Raw genomic sequence first — 16,429 nt, 5'->3', positions numbered from 1 at the left:
AGCAAGTTGAGTATCCCTGACCTATAGGGAGAAATTTAGTTTGTCATTGTAAACCCACAGCACAGTAATGATGACATGTTCTTCATAGATCTAGCCTTTTAATTTTGCTCTTAAGCTTTCTCAAAGTACACCAAATTCATGCATTTTACTTTAAAATGTTTTTAAAAATCTTGCGGGGGGGCATGCCACCACCCTAGCTTCCAAACTGAGCTCGCCAGACCTCGTCTGAGCTTCAATTTGAAAATATTTTGTGGCCCACTAGAGGGCGCTCTAGAGCAGTGGTTCTCAAATGGGGGTCCGCGGACCCCCAGGGGTCCGTGGCACTTTGCCAGGGGGTCCGCGAAAAGTTTTCAAGTAAAAAAAAAAAAAAAAAAAAAAAAAAAATTAATAAAATGCTACATGTTACTTATTCCTTCTCAAACTACTTCCTACATGGTGCTAGTCTATCAAAATATCTTGGCTGTCATTGATTGTGTTGCATAGTGGTTTTCTGTACTGTTGACAAATTGTGATATTGTAAGTCGCTTTGGATAAAACAAAAGTGTCTGCTAAATGACGTAATGTAAATGTAATGTAATAAAAAAAAATATATATATTTTTTTTTTGCAAAATCTTCATAGTTCAACGAAAATAGTTTATGCTTTAAATCTAAAATGGTTCATGGATTACATTCTAATAACAAACCTATCAAATTAAAAGTCAAGCACGTTACCGTGGAAACAATTAAGCTTAGCCCAAAATCACAAATCAGAATGAGGGGGTCCCCGGTATATTTTCTATCTTGTAAGGGGTCCTTGGCTGAAAAACATTTGAGAACCTCTGCTCTAGAGGGCACCCAGTGGTTGAGAAACAAGCCACATCATACCACATGCCGTGTCACTCTTTGCCATAGCACAGAAACGTATGTGCACCAGACACAGTATTATATATAGAGACAGCACCAGACACAGTATTATATATAGAGACAGCACCAGACACAGTATTATATATAGAGACAGCACCAGACACAGTATTATATATAGAGACAGCACCAGACACAGTATTATACAGTATATAGAGACAGCGCACTATGTATGTGCACCAGACACAGTATTATATATAGACAGCACCAGACACAGTATTATATATAGAGACAGCGCACTATGTATGTGCACCAGACACAGTATTATATATAGAGACAGCGCACTATGTATGTGCACCAGACACAGTATTATATATAGAGACAGCGCCAGACACAGTATTATATATAGAGACAGCACCAGACACAGTATTATATATAGACAGCGCCAGACACAGTATTATATATAGAGACAGCGCCAGACACAGTATTATATATAGAGACAGCACCAGACACAGTATTATATATAGAGACAGCACCAGACACAGTATTATATATAGAGACAGCACCAGACACAGTATTATATATAGAGACAGCGCCAGACACAGTATTATATATAGAGACAGCGCCAGACACAGTATTATATATAGAGACAGCACCAGACACAGTATTATATATAGAGACAGCGCACTATGTATGTGCACCAGACACAGTATTATATATAGAGACAGCGCACTATCAGTTTGAATGGGAAAATCCACAACACGGAATATGGTGGCTCAGACTACGTAAAACGTGCCATTGATGAAAGTGGCCAATTGACACACCTTTGTGTGCCTATCATAAAGAAAATTCAAATAGTCATACTTTCAGCTTTATACAATGGCAGAACTATATTATTTATGACAACTCGCGCAAGTTGGGGGGAACCATTTTATTAATACATTTGAAATAATTGAATAACATGATATTCTCAGATATCATCAGCTGCCTACTGTCAAGGTGATAGCACCCCTCCTCCTCAACTGAATATTAACATGACAAGTTTCCAGGAACTTAAAAAAAACTGCCTTGTTTTTAATGTTGGAGTCCCCCTGTCCCTGTACCTGTTTGATCTTGTCTCGGTCCTCGGAGGCGCTGCCGGTGGAGTTGATGCGGAGGCTCTTCTTGAACATGGCCATGCGGGTCTTGGCTTCGCTGCGCTGGATCTTGGGCAGCCGACCTTTCTCCTGCTGCTGCCGAGCCTTCAGGATCTCAATCATACGCTGGTTATAGCACTGCATCTGCTCCTGCTCCTGCAACCATTCAAATAGACAGAACGTCACCATCTTTGTTCTTCAAAGCAATCATGGGCGTGTGAAGTTATTTCCAAAGCCTTTGCCCTTCCATCAAATAATCTAAAATAACACTTTCTTGGTCACTGCATAATTCCATTTGCGTTATTTCCTAGTTTTTATGTCTTACTATTATTCTATGTGGAAAATAGTAAATGTCCAAACTTTTGACTGATCGTAGATGAACACATAGGGTCATATACAGAAGTGTGACTTACAGTGTGTGTGCTTTAATAGTATACGTCGTTGACAGTATTGAACAAAAACTATAGTATGAAATCTAACATGCATGATTAAGAAAAATGAATCCACCAGGTACATGATGGGGTGAAACTTGGAGAACCCCTTGAGCCTGAAAGAGTTAAGTGCCATGTGATGAGATAATTTACATACATGTGTTATGGATGTGGATCATTCATTGAAAACATATTGTAGCAAGGGGACTTGGGAGTTGCAGTCCTCTGGGTTACCTTCTCATGTTTCTTGAGCAGCTGGTGCCTCTGGAGGAAGTACTGGTCTTTCAGCTGCTGCTTCATCAGCTGGTGTCTCTCATAAAGGTTCTTCTCCTCCATGTCCCAAATGGTTGCTTCTCGCTCTAATGGAAGCAGGGAAGTGAAGTGAGAGAATCATCTTTAATCAGCATGGGAATCGTTCCATGTTGTTTCAACAGAGATCAGCATGGGCGGAGTTTGAGTTGTATACTTGGGAGGCAGGGGGGATGGCACCAGAAGGAGAAAAAAAAGTGCTCCAGTCAATTCACAGCTACATGTATGTTGCAACTTGCACCACGCCACACACAATGCCAACATAGATTGCTTATAGCCAATAGGCCACACACCACAACAAATTACAAAGTAGACAACGGGTGGGAGAGGAAAAGACACAAACAACAGAAAAATAGGCAAAACGAAATAGATTCTCAAATTAATTATTGAACTAAACCAGTCAGATTTATTGTAAAAAAAAAAAAAAACTGCATTGTGGTTGTATGCCTCCACCAACAAGTCAGCCGTCTACATCCATGTCTGTCCAGACTGATACGAGCACAAATACCTTGAAGCTCACAGCGGAGTGGTGTGGGCATTCAGCCTTATGGCACTTTAGGCAATGTTTGGGAGTACCTCAACACAACAGCTCATCATTTTCAACATGGAAGAGGGCCCTACCGCTACCTCAAAACCACCCACATCCCCCCAACCACTCCCCCTACCCACCCCTCAAACCTAGCCCCGCCCCTTCCCACAATCCACACCTCCCAGCCACTGACCCTACACACCCCTTAAATCCCAACTCTCTACGACCTTCCTATCCCTAGCTACAGCCCCTTTTACTAGCCCCTCCCCGTTGATGGAACAGACGGACATGCGGCCACAGTGACCTTGAACTTTGACCTTTGTCCACCAAAATCTAATCGGTTCACTCTTGAGCCCAAGTTGATGTTTGAGCTAAATTTTAAGAAATTCCGCGAAGGCGTTCCTGACATAATATACACAGAAAACCAAACAATGAAAAACTTGCACAGCGTCACAGTATGAAAACAAATACAACCAAATACAACCTTGCTTTACACTGATTTACACACACTTTACACTGATTTACACAGACTTAATCGCCATTCCCCTTGTGAAGCAAACGATACAAGTTCCAGGCTCTAAAAATATTAAAGCCGCACTCCTTAATGTTAGGTCGCTGTCAAATAAATCTCTCCTCATCAGTGATCTGATTACCAGTCATAATCTGGATTTAATGTTCCTCACCGAAACCTGGCTCGATATGAACAACAGAGTGGCTGTTCTGTCCGAATCAGCACCGCCCAATTATAGCTTCATTGACACTCCCAGAGCTGATAAGAGGGGGGGGGGGAGTAGCGATTGTCTTTTCTGATATGTTTCAATGTAAGCAGGTAACATTTGGAGACTTTCCATCGTTTGAATACGTTGCTGCTATTCTGAAATGCTCAACCACTGTGTTACTGCTGAATATCTATAGACCACCAAAATACTCAGCCAGTTTTCTCGTTGAATTTGCTGATCTTCTCTCCTTAATTTTCATTGAACATGACTGTATATCTATTGCTGGGGATTTCAATATTCATATTGATAACCCGACGGATAATTTTGCCAAAGAACTGAATATCTTGCTTGATACTTTTGATCTGTCTCAACATGTTTCAGGGCCTACTCACAACCGAGGCCATACCCTGGATTTAGTTATTACTAGGGGCTTCAAGTCCTCTTCTGTGTCGACTATTGATGTTGCGTTGTCTGACCATCTCTGCGTCTTTTTTGAAATGGAAATCTCCCCTGAGATCATTAATAGGTCACAAACCGTTAAAAGACGAGACATTAATGCAGGCACCAGCGCGCTGTTTATGGAGACATTTTCTTTATCTCCTCCCACATCAGCTTCTGTCAATGAGATTCTTGATAACTTCAATTCAACAATTCTGAAAACTATTGATAGTGTGGCGCCTGTTAGATTAAAATTGCTGTCTGGCAAAATTAAAGCACCCTGGCGAAATTCTGCATCCGTTAGATGCAAAAAGAAAGATTGCAGGAAAGCTGAGCGTAAATGGCGGAAAACTAATCTTCACATTCACTATGATATTTACAAAGAAAGCCTTCACTCCTACAACCTCGAACTGAAAAGGTCGAGACAACCGTTCTTTTCCGAGATAATTAACAAAAATGTGAACAATGCACGCACTCTATTTGCCACAGTTGATAGACTGACTAATCTGCCTCTCTGTTTAGCACCTGAATTCCTCTCTACTGTCAAATGTAATGAGTTTGCTGCCTTTTTTACGGATAAAATTATTAATATCAGGCAGGCTATTAGTGGCTCCACACCAAGAAATGCTGTGACATCATCCTACCCGCAGATCTCTAGTTCGATAAATTTGTCCCATTTCAGCGTTATCGACCACGACATCTTAGAGAAAACTGTGCAAGGCCTTAAATCATCTTCGTGCTGTCTCGATACCCTTCCAACAAGCTTTTTTAAAAGCGTTTATAACTGTCTGTCGTCGGACCTATTGCAAATAGTTAATAGATCCCTTGTGACCGGCACTTTTCCTGAGTCCCTGAAAACTGCAGTTATTAAACCCCTACTAAAAAAGCGTAGCCTTGATGCATCGGTAATCAGTAACTACAGACCAATATCTAATCTCCCCTTTATAGCCAAAATAATTGAAAAGGTTGTTTACCTACAACTCAATAGATTCCTAACCTCAAATGATCTCCTAGATAAACTCCAATCAGGCTTTCGCCCCCATCACAGCACTGAAACCGCGCTTACTAAAGTCATAAATGACATCAGAATGAACACAGACTCAGGCAAAAATTCGATTCTAGTGCTACTGGATCTTAGCGCTGCATTTGACACTGTTGACCACTCAATTTTATTGGACAGACTGGAAAACTGGGCTGGGCTATCGGGTACGGTCCTCCAGTGGTTCAAGTCCTATCTTCAAGACAGGAAGTACTTCGTCTCCATTGGCAATTACACATCTGACCTAACTAGGATGACCTGTGGGGTGCCTCAAGGATCCATTATGGGGCCCGTTCTCTTCAACCTTTATATGCTCCCTCTAGGCCTAATTATGCAAAAAAACAAAGTAGCCTATCATAACTATGCAGACGACACTCAGTTGTATATAACTCTTTCCTCAGCTGACTATGCCCCCATAGAATCATTGTGCCAGTGCATTGATCAAATAAATAACTGGATGTGCCAGAATTTCCTACAGCTAAACAAAGACAAAACTGAGGTGATCGTGTTTGGCCCCAAAGAACAAAGGCTTAAAATCACTGCATGCCTTGAGTCTCGATCCCTGAAGCCTAAGGATCAAGTCAAAAATCTTGGAGTTATTATTGATTCCGATCTCAACTTTAACTCCCACATTAAGTCAATTAGAAAATCTGCTTTTTATCATCTTAAAAATATAGCAAGAATTAGGGGATAGACATGTCCAGACAGGATCTAGAAAAACTAATTCACGCCTTCATTTATAGTAGGTTAGACTACTGCAATAGCCTTTTTTCTGGTCTCTCCAAAAAAGAACTTAGGCAACTTCAACTCATTCAGAATGCTGCTGCTAGAGTACTAACGAAGACTAAGAAAGCTGATCATATCACTCCAGTTCTTAAGTCCTTACATTGGTTGCCAGTGTGTCAGAGAATAGATTTTAAAATACTGTTATTAGTCTATAAATCACTTAATGGCCTAGGCCCAAAATACATAGCTGAATTGCTCCCACGCTACGAACCGTCTAGAACTCTTAGGTCAACAGGGTCCAGCTTATTAACTGTCCCTAGGATCAAATCAAATCACGGGAAGGCTGCATTTACCCACTATGCTTCTGCTAGCTGGAACAAATTGCCTGAAGACCTCAAATCTGCCCCAACCTTACTTACTTTTAAAAATAGACTAAAGACTTTTATGTTTACCGTCGCTTTTAATTGCTGACAGCTACTATGCAAACCCAATGAGTCCTCTATAAGTTTTAGCTCTTTCTGCAACTGCTGCGCCTGCTGCCTATTGCACTTTTTTATACTCTTTTTTTTTTTTAAGTTTTGTTGTGATGCTTTTAAATGTCCATTTTATTTCTTCTTTTCGTTTATTTTCCTGTAATACACTTTTTATACTCTTTTTTTTTAAGTTGTTGTGATGCTTTTAAATGTCCGTTTTACTCTCTTCTTTTCTTTTATTTTCCTGTCAACCATTTTATGTGAAGCACTTTGAATTGCCTCTGTGTATGAAATGTGCTATACAAATAAACTTGACTTGACTTGATTTCTGGTGCTTTTATAACCGCTGTCAAACTATCAGAAAAAAAGTTTAATCCCTGAGTTTCACAGATTTTGCGCCTCTCGCTCTCCCCGTTTATTTTCAACCTCGCTCGACCACCCAATTAACACATTGAGTGCCACAGCGCTTCAGTAAAATTGTCTGCAGCCTGTGCCAGATTCACTTCCATTCAGTTGAAAACAGCTATAGAATTTTTTCTATTAGGGCTATATTGACAGGGCTGGACTTTAATGAAACATTGAACACTCCTGCTTCTTCCAAAGAAGAAATTTTGTTTCTAGACAGTTCCATTATGAAATGACAGCCTCTGAAAAAGTGCACTTTCAAGGGTTTTCTGTCGTTTTTTTTTTACTTTCCAAGATATAGTCACTTTTGCACTCTAATTTCGAGCACATTCACTGACTCTGGCTGGTGTTTTCTGATGTGGTGGCGTGGTGTGGTTTCTGTGCAGCCTGCGTGCCCCCCCCCCCCCCCCCCCCCCCCCTCCCTCTCCACCTCTGAGCTGCGGGCTCCTCCCCACACGCACAGAGTTTGTTTTCTCACAGACTCCGTTTTTGCCCCGGACGGATCCCAGCGCGCAACAAGGAAATGCCAAACGCGACTGAACGAAAAGGCTTGGCCGTTCGGCTTCGGATGCTGGCTTTCTGGCAGGGAATCGTGTGGAGATAGATAGAAGCAGAAGAGCTCAGTTGTGAGCGTGGATGCAGCCGAGCCCACTGTCCGCTGCAGACAGAGCAATCTATACGGCTCTGGCTGAAGCATGCATCGGTTTCCCCTTTGATCACGTCTTTCCCTGCTGTCTCCTGCACAAAGTAAAGGATCTGAGGTGGGTGGCGCAGCTCCGGTGTCGATGTTTAAGGTGGCGCCGTGTGATCCCTTGAAGGGATTCATGCTCACTGGCTAGGTACGACCTTAAACAGCAGAATTATGGAATAATATGAATTATGATTTTAGGACGTCCACAGACGTCCTTGGCACTCCTCGTTACATTTTTTTAGGACGTCCAGAGACGTCCTTGGCACTCAATGTGTTAACACAGAGCAAATCAAAACAATCAAAATGTCTTTGCATATAAACACACCACCACACAATCGCATTTTAATCGCATATCAGTATTTGATACAAGAAGCAAAATTTTACAACTCAAATGGATTTTGGTATGGAGTGAATCAATGAATAGACAATACATATTGCTGTATTTGTACTTGTCAGACGTGGACTTACTCATCTTGGCTCTTAACCCTGTCATCTGCTAGAGTGTGGGTTGGCGACTACTTGCTCGTACTAGGACTAACGTTAGCATGATGAGCGGCTAAGTTAACGTTAGCTCTGGCTTCCAGGCAGCTGCAACATGTTTAGCATTGAGGTGATACCGGAGGCTGCCTTGAATATGCAAATTCTTTGTTGCACAATTTGCACACAACCGTGTTTTTATCCACACTTCCATCAGGGACAGGGAGTTTTTGAAATCTAAACTTCCCATCCACCAGGCCAAGCAACGCATTCTCATCTGCTTCTTCTATGTTTGTCCTTAGCCTACAGCGCACTTCCCATATGTGGGACTTTGTTGTTTGACGTCACTCAATGTGCATTGGTATGATCGGTATGCATGGAATTCGTCCATTGAGAGACGTTCAGTGGTCTCTGGAGTGCAAAAATAAAGTGCGATTAAAATGCGTTTTTTTTTATGCGTAGATTTTTCTGTAATTAATTAATTGAAATTGACGTGTATTTGTATTATTATTATTATTATTGTATTTTTTTATGAAATAGTTGCATAGTATACCTAGCCTGATATTCAGACTGAACTCATTTCCATCTTCTAGAGAACTTCAGGAACAGCCAAATCCACAACTGTGGAGGCGGCGGGACTTCGAAGGTCTGGAGCCAGGCTATAGTATACCTTTATTAGATAGTTGAACATAAGAGTTCAGACATTTGGAGGTCCAAGAGCACAGTGTTTTAAAGGCAGCATCGCATTACTACTTTGGAGCGTTCAATGGAAGTGGTCACTTGGGTGTTTGGTTTGAGACTGACCCCTCTATCGAACACCTACTGTACCTCTGATTAGATGCTGCTTCTTGTTGAGGCATTCCCTCTCCATCTCTGAGATCTCACTCTTATTTTCTGAGATGATTCTCTTCAGTGTTGTGTCCAGGTGGTCCTTCTGGGCAGCCAAGAAGTTCTGCTCCTAAACCACAGAGAGGAGAAGAAGAACATGTAAGTATGGAGGACAGGAAAAATGAAAAGACACTGTGTTGAATCAAAATGAGTCAAATACTCAGAAGTATAACAGAATATTCTTCAAAAGAAGACACCAAAAAATGTTTGTTGTTGCCCGTTTGTTGTTTGGTGGTGATATGACCATTGTTCAGAAGTGGCTGGTAAGTGAAACTATGGACGTCTCAGTACTTAAAATATTGGAAACCCAATATTCTTTCAAAAAGCTTTATCCCACTGCAGGGAGAACAAAATAAGGGGGACTTAGTTTTCCTTTTAAAGTTGTACTGTATGTGTTAATAAAAATAAATGTATAAAATGGAATCTATTCTCCTTCTCCAGTGGTTCATAGGTTGACTTAAGAATGCATCTCCCTTCATTCATTTATTTCAACCGTACCTCATTTGACTTCATCTGTTGGAAGGTGGCCATGCTCTGCTTCATGGATTCTTTACGCTGATTTCTGGGCAGCTTGTCAACAGACTGTTTCACCTAAAGCAACAAGAGAGTGGCTGTTATAGATATGCCAGGAGGTTTGCTCATAATATGATGATGATGATGATAAGGAACAAGAGAGTGGCTGTTATAGATATACCAGGAGGTTTGCTCATAGAATAATAATAATACTAATAATACTAATACTAATAATAATAATAAGCAACAATAGAGTGGCTGTTATAGCTACAGTAAAGGTCTCATTATGCTTTCCGCATCAGCGAGGAACGCGAGTGTCCGCGCGGAAAAGTGACGTCAAATCAGCAGACACGCCCCTCCGCAAGGCTCCGTGCAGACGGTTTTCGAGCGGCCGTGCGCACGCCGAATTTTGTAACTACGCGGACGCGGACGGGCGGACAAAGTGGAGTTTTCAAGACTCGCGCTCAATTCCGCCTGCAGAAACCCACACAGAGTATACAAGCTCCACACGTTTCCTCGTCGGATTCCGTGTCTCTCATTTCCGTACGGCCGGCCAAAGCGTCAAGCATAATCCAGGCTTAAGCCAGGAGGTTTGCTCATAGAATAAGAACATTAAAACAAACCTAACAAAGACAGCTATTAAAGCAGGCAAACTACAGTATGTGAAGACAGACAAAATATTATGGCCGCCATCTTTCGTACAATCCAGGTCTCAGTTTTCCAAGGCTAACAAAGTATTTTGAGAGCCATTTCCTTCCCTTCATCTGCAGCCTCCCTGTCAGTGTTGTAGTTGAGTCGAGTCAGACTCGGGGCCAGGTCCAAGTCCTGGACTCATTTTCAGGACTTGTGACGCGACTTGGACTTGATTGATGACTCGGACTCGAGACTCGGACTAAAGAGTTTTTTTTCTTTCTCTCTGTGTGTGTGTGTGTGTGTGTGTGTGTGTGTGTGTGTGTGTGTGTGTTTTGTAATAGGCCCTAATAATTTGGCATAAGATATTGATATCGTGATATTATTCAGTTCCGTGCAAGGGCAGGCAGGTGTGTTCCACATGTGGATTCTTGCTCATGTTCAGTAACTCTGGACTCAGACTCAGGTAATGGGGACTCGACTCGGCTACGGCCTTGGACTTGGAACACTGGAGACTCGAGACTCGACCTCAACATATAGACTTGACTACAGCAACACTGCTCCTCGTATGGTTTATTGGAATGAAAAAATGAAATCAAGAAGGGTCAAATGGTCAGAGAGAATAACTTGTGCATGTACCTCTTTCTTCTTGTGCTTCATCTGATCCTGGAACTTATGGTACTCGCGCTCCTGCTCTGCTCGGATGCGTTTGGACTCGTCTTTGAGTTTAACAGCGTGGTCCGTCTCCATCTTCTCGATGGTCTGCTTCTGGTGCTTCTCCAGGCTCTCCAGCTCTGCATCATAGTACTTCTTCTTGTTCTGAGAGGGACCAGAGGGTGAAACAATCACATTCAGAGACACACAGCATCACCTTAAACTTTGTATCCTCTAGCGACCAGTGGGAAATGGATTGCTTTATCTATCAGATAAGTCAGTCGGCTGTTAAGAAAACTGAGACCATCTCGGCTCATGCTCTATCTCAAACCCTCCACTTCCTAGCTCTCACAGAGACCTGGATCATTCCGGAAAACACTGCTACTCCTGCAGCTCTCTCTGCTGCTTACTCCTTCTCGCACACCCCCAGAGCCTCTGGCCGTGGCGGAGGCACTGGTCTCCTCATCTCTCCCAAATGGACCTACACTGTCACCTCTCTCTCTCATCTGTCTATCTCATCTTTTGAGTCCCATGCAGTTGCCGTATCCCTACCCATCAAGCTCAACATTGTGGTAATCTACCGCCCGCCTGGTCTGCTTGGTGACTTTCTGGACGAGCTGGACACCCTTCTCACGATTTCAAAACACGATTTCAGACGGACAAGCCCATCTTTATTGTCACACGATTACACATCAACACATGCACGGATGGCCACAAACACATGCTGACGGTGGCCGGTGAAATTTGTCCTCTGCATTTAACCCATCCTGGCTTGTCTTTTCCTCCAGGGGGCAGGCCAGGAGCAATGGTCGCTTTTCTCGTACAGCGCCCGGGGACCAACTTCGGGTGTTGTCGTCACTGGTCGGATGACGATGACGATCTGATCTTCTGCATGTTTTTAATGGGGGGGGGGGGGGGGGGGGGTTATATACGGAGGAACCCCCCTGGGGGAGCACGGGGAGAACATGCAAACTCCACACAGACAGAAAGGCCCTTACGACGAGATACCCCACCTGGGCAGTAGGCACTGAAGATATGGGGGGGAACACAACCACAGCGCTCACAGTGTCCCAGGCGAGAATCAAACTCAGTCTCCTCCTACTCACAAAGCAGGGAATGTGCTTGACCTGGTCTTCACCAGATCTTGCTCCACCTCTAACCTCACTGTGACTCCTCTTCCTGTATCCGACCACCACTTTATCACCTTCTCTCTTCCCATCCCCCTCCCCTCCTCCCACCCATCACCCCCTCACTCTACCACCACCCGACGCAACCTAAAAACTCTCTTCTACCGTCCTCTCCTTGCTTCCCTCAGCCGAGCAGTTTGCTCTCCTGTCCACTGACGAGGCTTCCACCACTCTTCTATCCTCTCTCTCCTCCGCTCTTGATTCTCTCTGCCCTCTCACCACTAAACCTGCCCGATCTTCTCCCCCTGCTCCTTGGCTGACTGAATCTCTGCGAACTTATCGAACAGAGCTTCGGGCAGCTGAGAGAAAATGGAGAAAATCACATCACCCTGAAGATCTCTCTTCCTACCACCTTATCCACTCCAACTTCACCTATGCTGTCTCTAAAGCAAAAAACTCCTTCTTCATCTCTGAAATCCAGTCCTCTGCATCCAACCCCAGTAAACTGTTCTCCACCTTCTCCATGCTCCTCAACCCTCCCTCCCCTCCCCCTCCCTCCTCCCTCTCTGCTGATGATTTTGTAACCTTCTTTACTAAAAAGGTGGATGACATCAGCTCCTCCTTCCATCCTCCAAGCACCCTCACTAACACTCCCGACTCCAATCCTGCTTCCCGGCCCCCTGTCCCTGGATTTCCTTCCTTCTCTCCCCTCTCTCACGATGAAGTGCTTAAACTCATCAGCTCGAACCGAGCCACTTACTGCCCCCTCGATCCTATCCCTTCCTCTCTCCTCCAAACCATCTCACCTGACATATCTCCCTTCCTCACTACCTTCATAAACTCCTCTCTGTCCTCTGGTCTTGTTCCGCCTGCTCTAAAGACTGCAAGAGTCAAGCCTCTGCTTAAGAAACCCTCCCTTGACCCTACTGCTATTCAGAACTACAGACCTGTCTCTCTTCTCTCATTCCTTTCCAAAACCCTCGAACGAGCAGCATCCGAACAACTTTCTCTCTATCTCTCCCAGAATGACCTCCTGGACCCTCTGCAGTCTGGTTTCAAGGCTTCTCACTCCACTGAGACAGCTCTTCTTGCTGTCACAGAGGCCCTTCACACTGCTAAGGCCTCATCCCTCTCCTCTGTACTTGTCCTCCTTGACCTGTCTGCTGCCTTCGATACAGTCAACCACCAAATCCTTCTTTCCACTCTGTCTGGCCTCGGCATTTCAGGTTCTGCACGCTCCGTATGGTAGGGAGGAAGCTGCAATCACTTTACTAAAAGAGATGATGAGTCCATCCCATCCACTACATGATCTTCTCCCTCCAACCAGACTGCAATGGACTGGTAGGCAAATGAGAAACAGCACCGCCCTCTCCATGCCGCCTGCCAGGACACAGCGCCTCCAGCAGTCCTTCCTACACACTGCAGTCAGACTCTATAATGATAAAGAAGTCAAAACTGTCTGACCGTCACCATCTCCATGTTGAGGCTTGATATGTGAATCACTTACTTAGTTAAATTGTTTATCCTTGTTTAGTTTTCAGCCTACAGTATGTACACTTTGTCAATTTTTTATCTTTGTTGTTAAGAAGAGTGCATTTCAGACCTGTCTCTGCGAAACTCTTTCTTCAATAAATAAATTTAATTTCATTGAAATCCTGGTTTGCTTCCTATCTCTCGAACCGCTCATACCAAGTCTCATGGAGAGGGTCCCTCTCCAGATCCTGCCCTCTTACCACCGGTGTCCCCCAGGGCTCAGTCCGGGGCCCCTTACTTTTCCTTCTCTATATCAGATCTCTTGCCTATGTGATCTCTTCTCATGGCTTTTCTTATCACTGCTATGCAGATGACACCCAGCTTTTCCTTTCCTTCCCCCCCTCCGACACTCAAATCGAGGCTCGCATCTCTGCATGCCTCAAGGACATGGCGACTGGATGTCTGCCTACCACCTCAAGCTCAACCTTGGTAAGACAGAGCTACTCTTCCTCCCAGGGAAAGACTGCCCTCTCGCAGATCTCTCCATCTCCATTGACAACACCACTGTACTTCCCTCCCAAACAGCCTAAAGAACCTTAGGGTGATCCTTGACAACCAGCTGTCTTTTGCTCAGCCAACATAGCTGCGACAGCACGCTCCTGTAGGTTCTCCCTCTACAACATCCGCAAAATCCGTCCCTTTCTCACAAGAGAAGCGACTCAACTCCTGGTCCAGTCACTTATCATCTCTCGCCTGGACTACTGCAACGTGCTCCTGGCCGGCCTACCTGCCACCGACATCCGACCGCTTCAGCTCATTCAGAACGCTGCAGCCCGTCTGGTATTCAACCAACCCAAATTCTGTCATGTCACTCCCCTCTTCCAGGACCTCCACTGGCTTCCCATCTCGGCTCACATCAAATTCAAGACACTGGTACTGGCCTACAGGGCAGTACACCAGTCAGCTCCCCTGTACCTGCAATCTATGGTCAGGTTCCAAACCTCTCAGCGTTCCCTTCGCTCCTCCACCAGTGCAGGTCGCCTCGCCCCTCCTTCCCTACGGGGGCTCAAAAGTCGCTCATCCCGATCTCGTCCGTGGCACCTCAATGGTGGAACGAGCTTCCACCTTCGGTCAGGACAGCTGAATCACTGCCGATCTTTCGGAAAAGACTAAAGACACACCTTTTCAGGCTCCATCTGGGCCCTTCTTGATCTAACTTCTTTCTCTCTCTTTCAAAAAAAAAAAAAAAACTTACCTAAACTAAATTTGTACCACTGTTCCTTCAGAATTTGTAGTTGTCATAGACTGTGCTCCATAGTTGATTGCTCTATTGCTGACAAAAATGTGTTATTGTAAGTCGCTTTGGATAAAAGCGTCTGCCAAATGACGTAATGTAATGTAATGTAATGTAAAGTCAACTCAGCAGATTGTTCTCTCTGCACGTGTGTGTGCAATGAAAAGATTACTTGCAGTTTTTCTTTGTTGTATTCAGTAACATTCATCTGACACAAAGCATAGTCTACCGAGAATACAGTGTGCTAAAGCATTAGCAACAATACTATACAATACGATGCAGATGAGAAATGGCTACCAATCTCCATTGATCAAAGAGTTTATGCACCAAAATGTTGGCATATTCATTCATATCTATGAGAGCGGGAGACACACACACACACACACACACACACACACACACAGAGGGAGCGACACACACGCACATGCACACGCGCGCGCGCGCACGCACACACACACACACACACACAGAGGGAGCGACACACACGCACATGCACACGCGCGCGCGCGCACACACACACACACACACACACACACACACACACACAGACAGAGAGAGAGAGAGACAGTGACATAGAGACAGACAGAGACACACACACATAGAGAGAGAGACACAGAGAGAGAGGGAAAGAGAGACATACAGAGAGAAAGAGAGAGACTTGCATTCATTTCGGTGTCGAAGCGTCTCTGCATCTGCTCTCTCTGAGCCTCCAGCTTGGTGTTGAGCACAGCTTGAGCACGATGTTCCTCCTTCTGCAACAGACGCAGCTCACGCAGCTCCTGACGCCTAGATACACACACGCACACACACACACACGCACACACACACACACACACACACAAGCACCCACACGCACGCAGGGTTAGAACTGTCATTTCAGCATGATGGCTAATTCAGCAACTTCTCAAGTATTTTAGTAATTTTTATCCAATGCAAGGCTCTATCCCTGTCATTTCTAAATTATGTGAGCACTGGAATTCTAAGAATGATTGGCAAAAACGATTTGACCCAGGTCTGCTGTTATTACGAGCATATACACATCAAATGTGGGGCAATATTCCTACCACTAGATGGCAGTGGCAATACACTACAGCACTAGGAAATGCCCAGGGCTTCAATGTACAGTGTATGTTAAGAATGTCAGTGGACAAAATATGGTACTTGTGAAATGTGAAAGCATATAACGTAAAGAGGACATGAACCATTTGATCATATGACTTTAGTTCATTTGCATTTCACCTCAGACAAGACAGGACACTGCTTTCAAGTCTGAAATGTACCTTGATGCTAGAAAGATGAACAACATTTCACCTTTTCACCAACTAGGGTGCTGCTAGATGATGTCACTGCATTAGGTTGACTGCACAGTACAGTAGCACAGATTTGGGATGTTTTGATGAATCTGAGTCTGAGGTGAAATGCAAATGAACTAGAGTCACATGATCAAATGTGTCATGTCCTCTTTAACTCATTTGGGAACAAAATGGCAACAGTGTAGCTCCTCCTACTGGACTCCCAATGTCCCACTCCCACATAATACTACTACAACTCACTGACCTCATCTTCACCCTCATCTAAAAGTATCTTCAGATATTCTTCCTTCTTTTTTTTCCCTACAAGAACCCAAGTTAGCCAT

General features: G+C 44.1%; 1 protein-coding gene across 1 annotated transcript in view; it reads right to left on the bottom strand.

Annotated features, from left to right (window-relative positions):
- The window catches only part of stk10 (serine/threonine kinase 10), a 167,034-nt gene that overhangs the window by 5,212 nt on the left and 145,393 nt on the right, over positions 1–16,429 (bottom strand). Inside the window, exons 12-17 of the mRNA XM_083631834.1 lie at positions 15,456–15,579; positions 10,885–11,064; positions 9,601–9,693; positions 9,043–9,172; positions 2,643–2,767; positions 1,945–2,133 (exon numbers count right to left, since the gene is read on the bottom strand). Coding sequence (XP_083487960.1) covers positions 1,945–2,133; positions 2,643–2,767; positions 9,043–9,172; positions 9,601–9,693; positions 10,885–11,064; positions 15,456–15,579 — 841 coding nt within the window. The remainder of the gene's footprint in view (positions 1–1,944; positions 2,134–2,642; positions 2,768–9,042; positions 9,173–9,600; positions 9,694–10,884; positions 11,065–15,455; positions 15,580–16,429) is intronic.

Source organism: Poromitra crassiceps, assembly GCF_964638095.1.
Source record: "Poromitra crassiceps genome assembly, chromosome: 1".
Taxonomy (NCBI): domain Eukaryota; kingdom Metazoa; phylum Chordata; class Actinopteri; order Beryciformes; family Melamphaidae; genus Poromitra; species Poromitra crassiceps.
The sequence above is the reverse complement of the archived record's forward strand: the minus strand, read 5'-3'. Positions and strand labels throughout refer to the sequence as shown.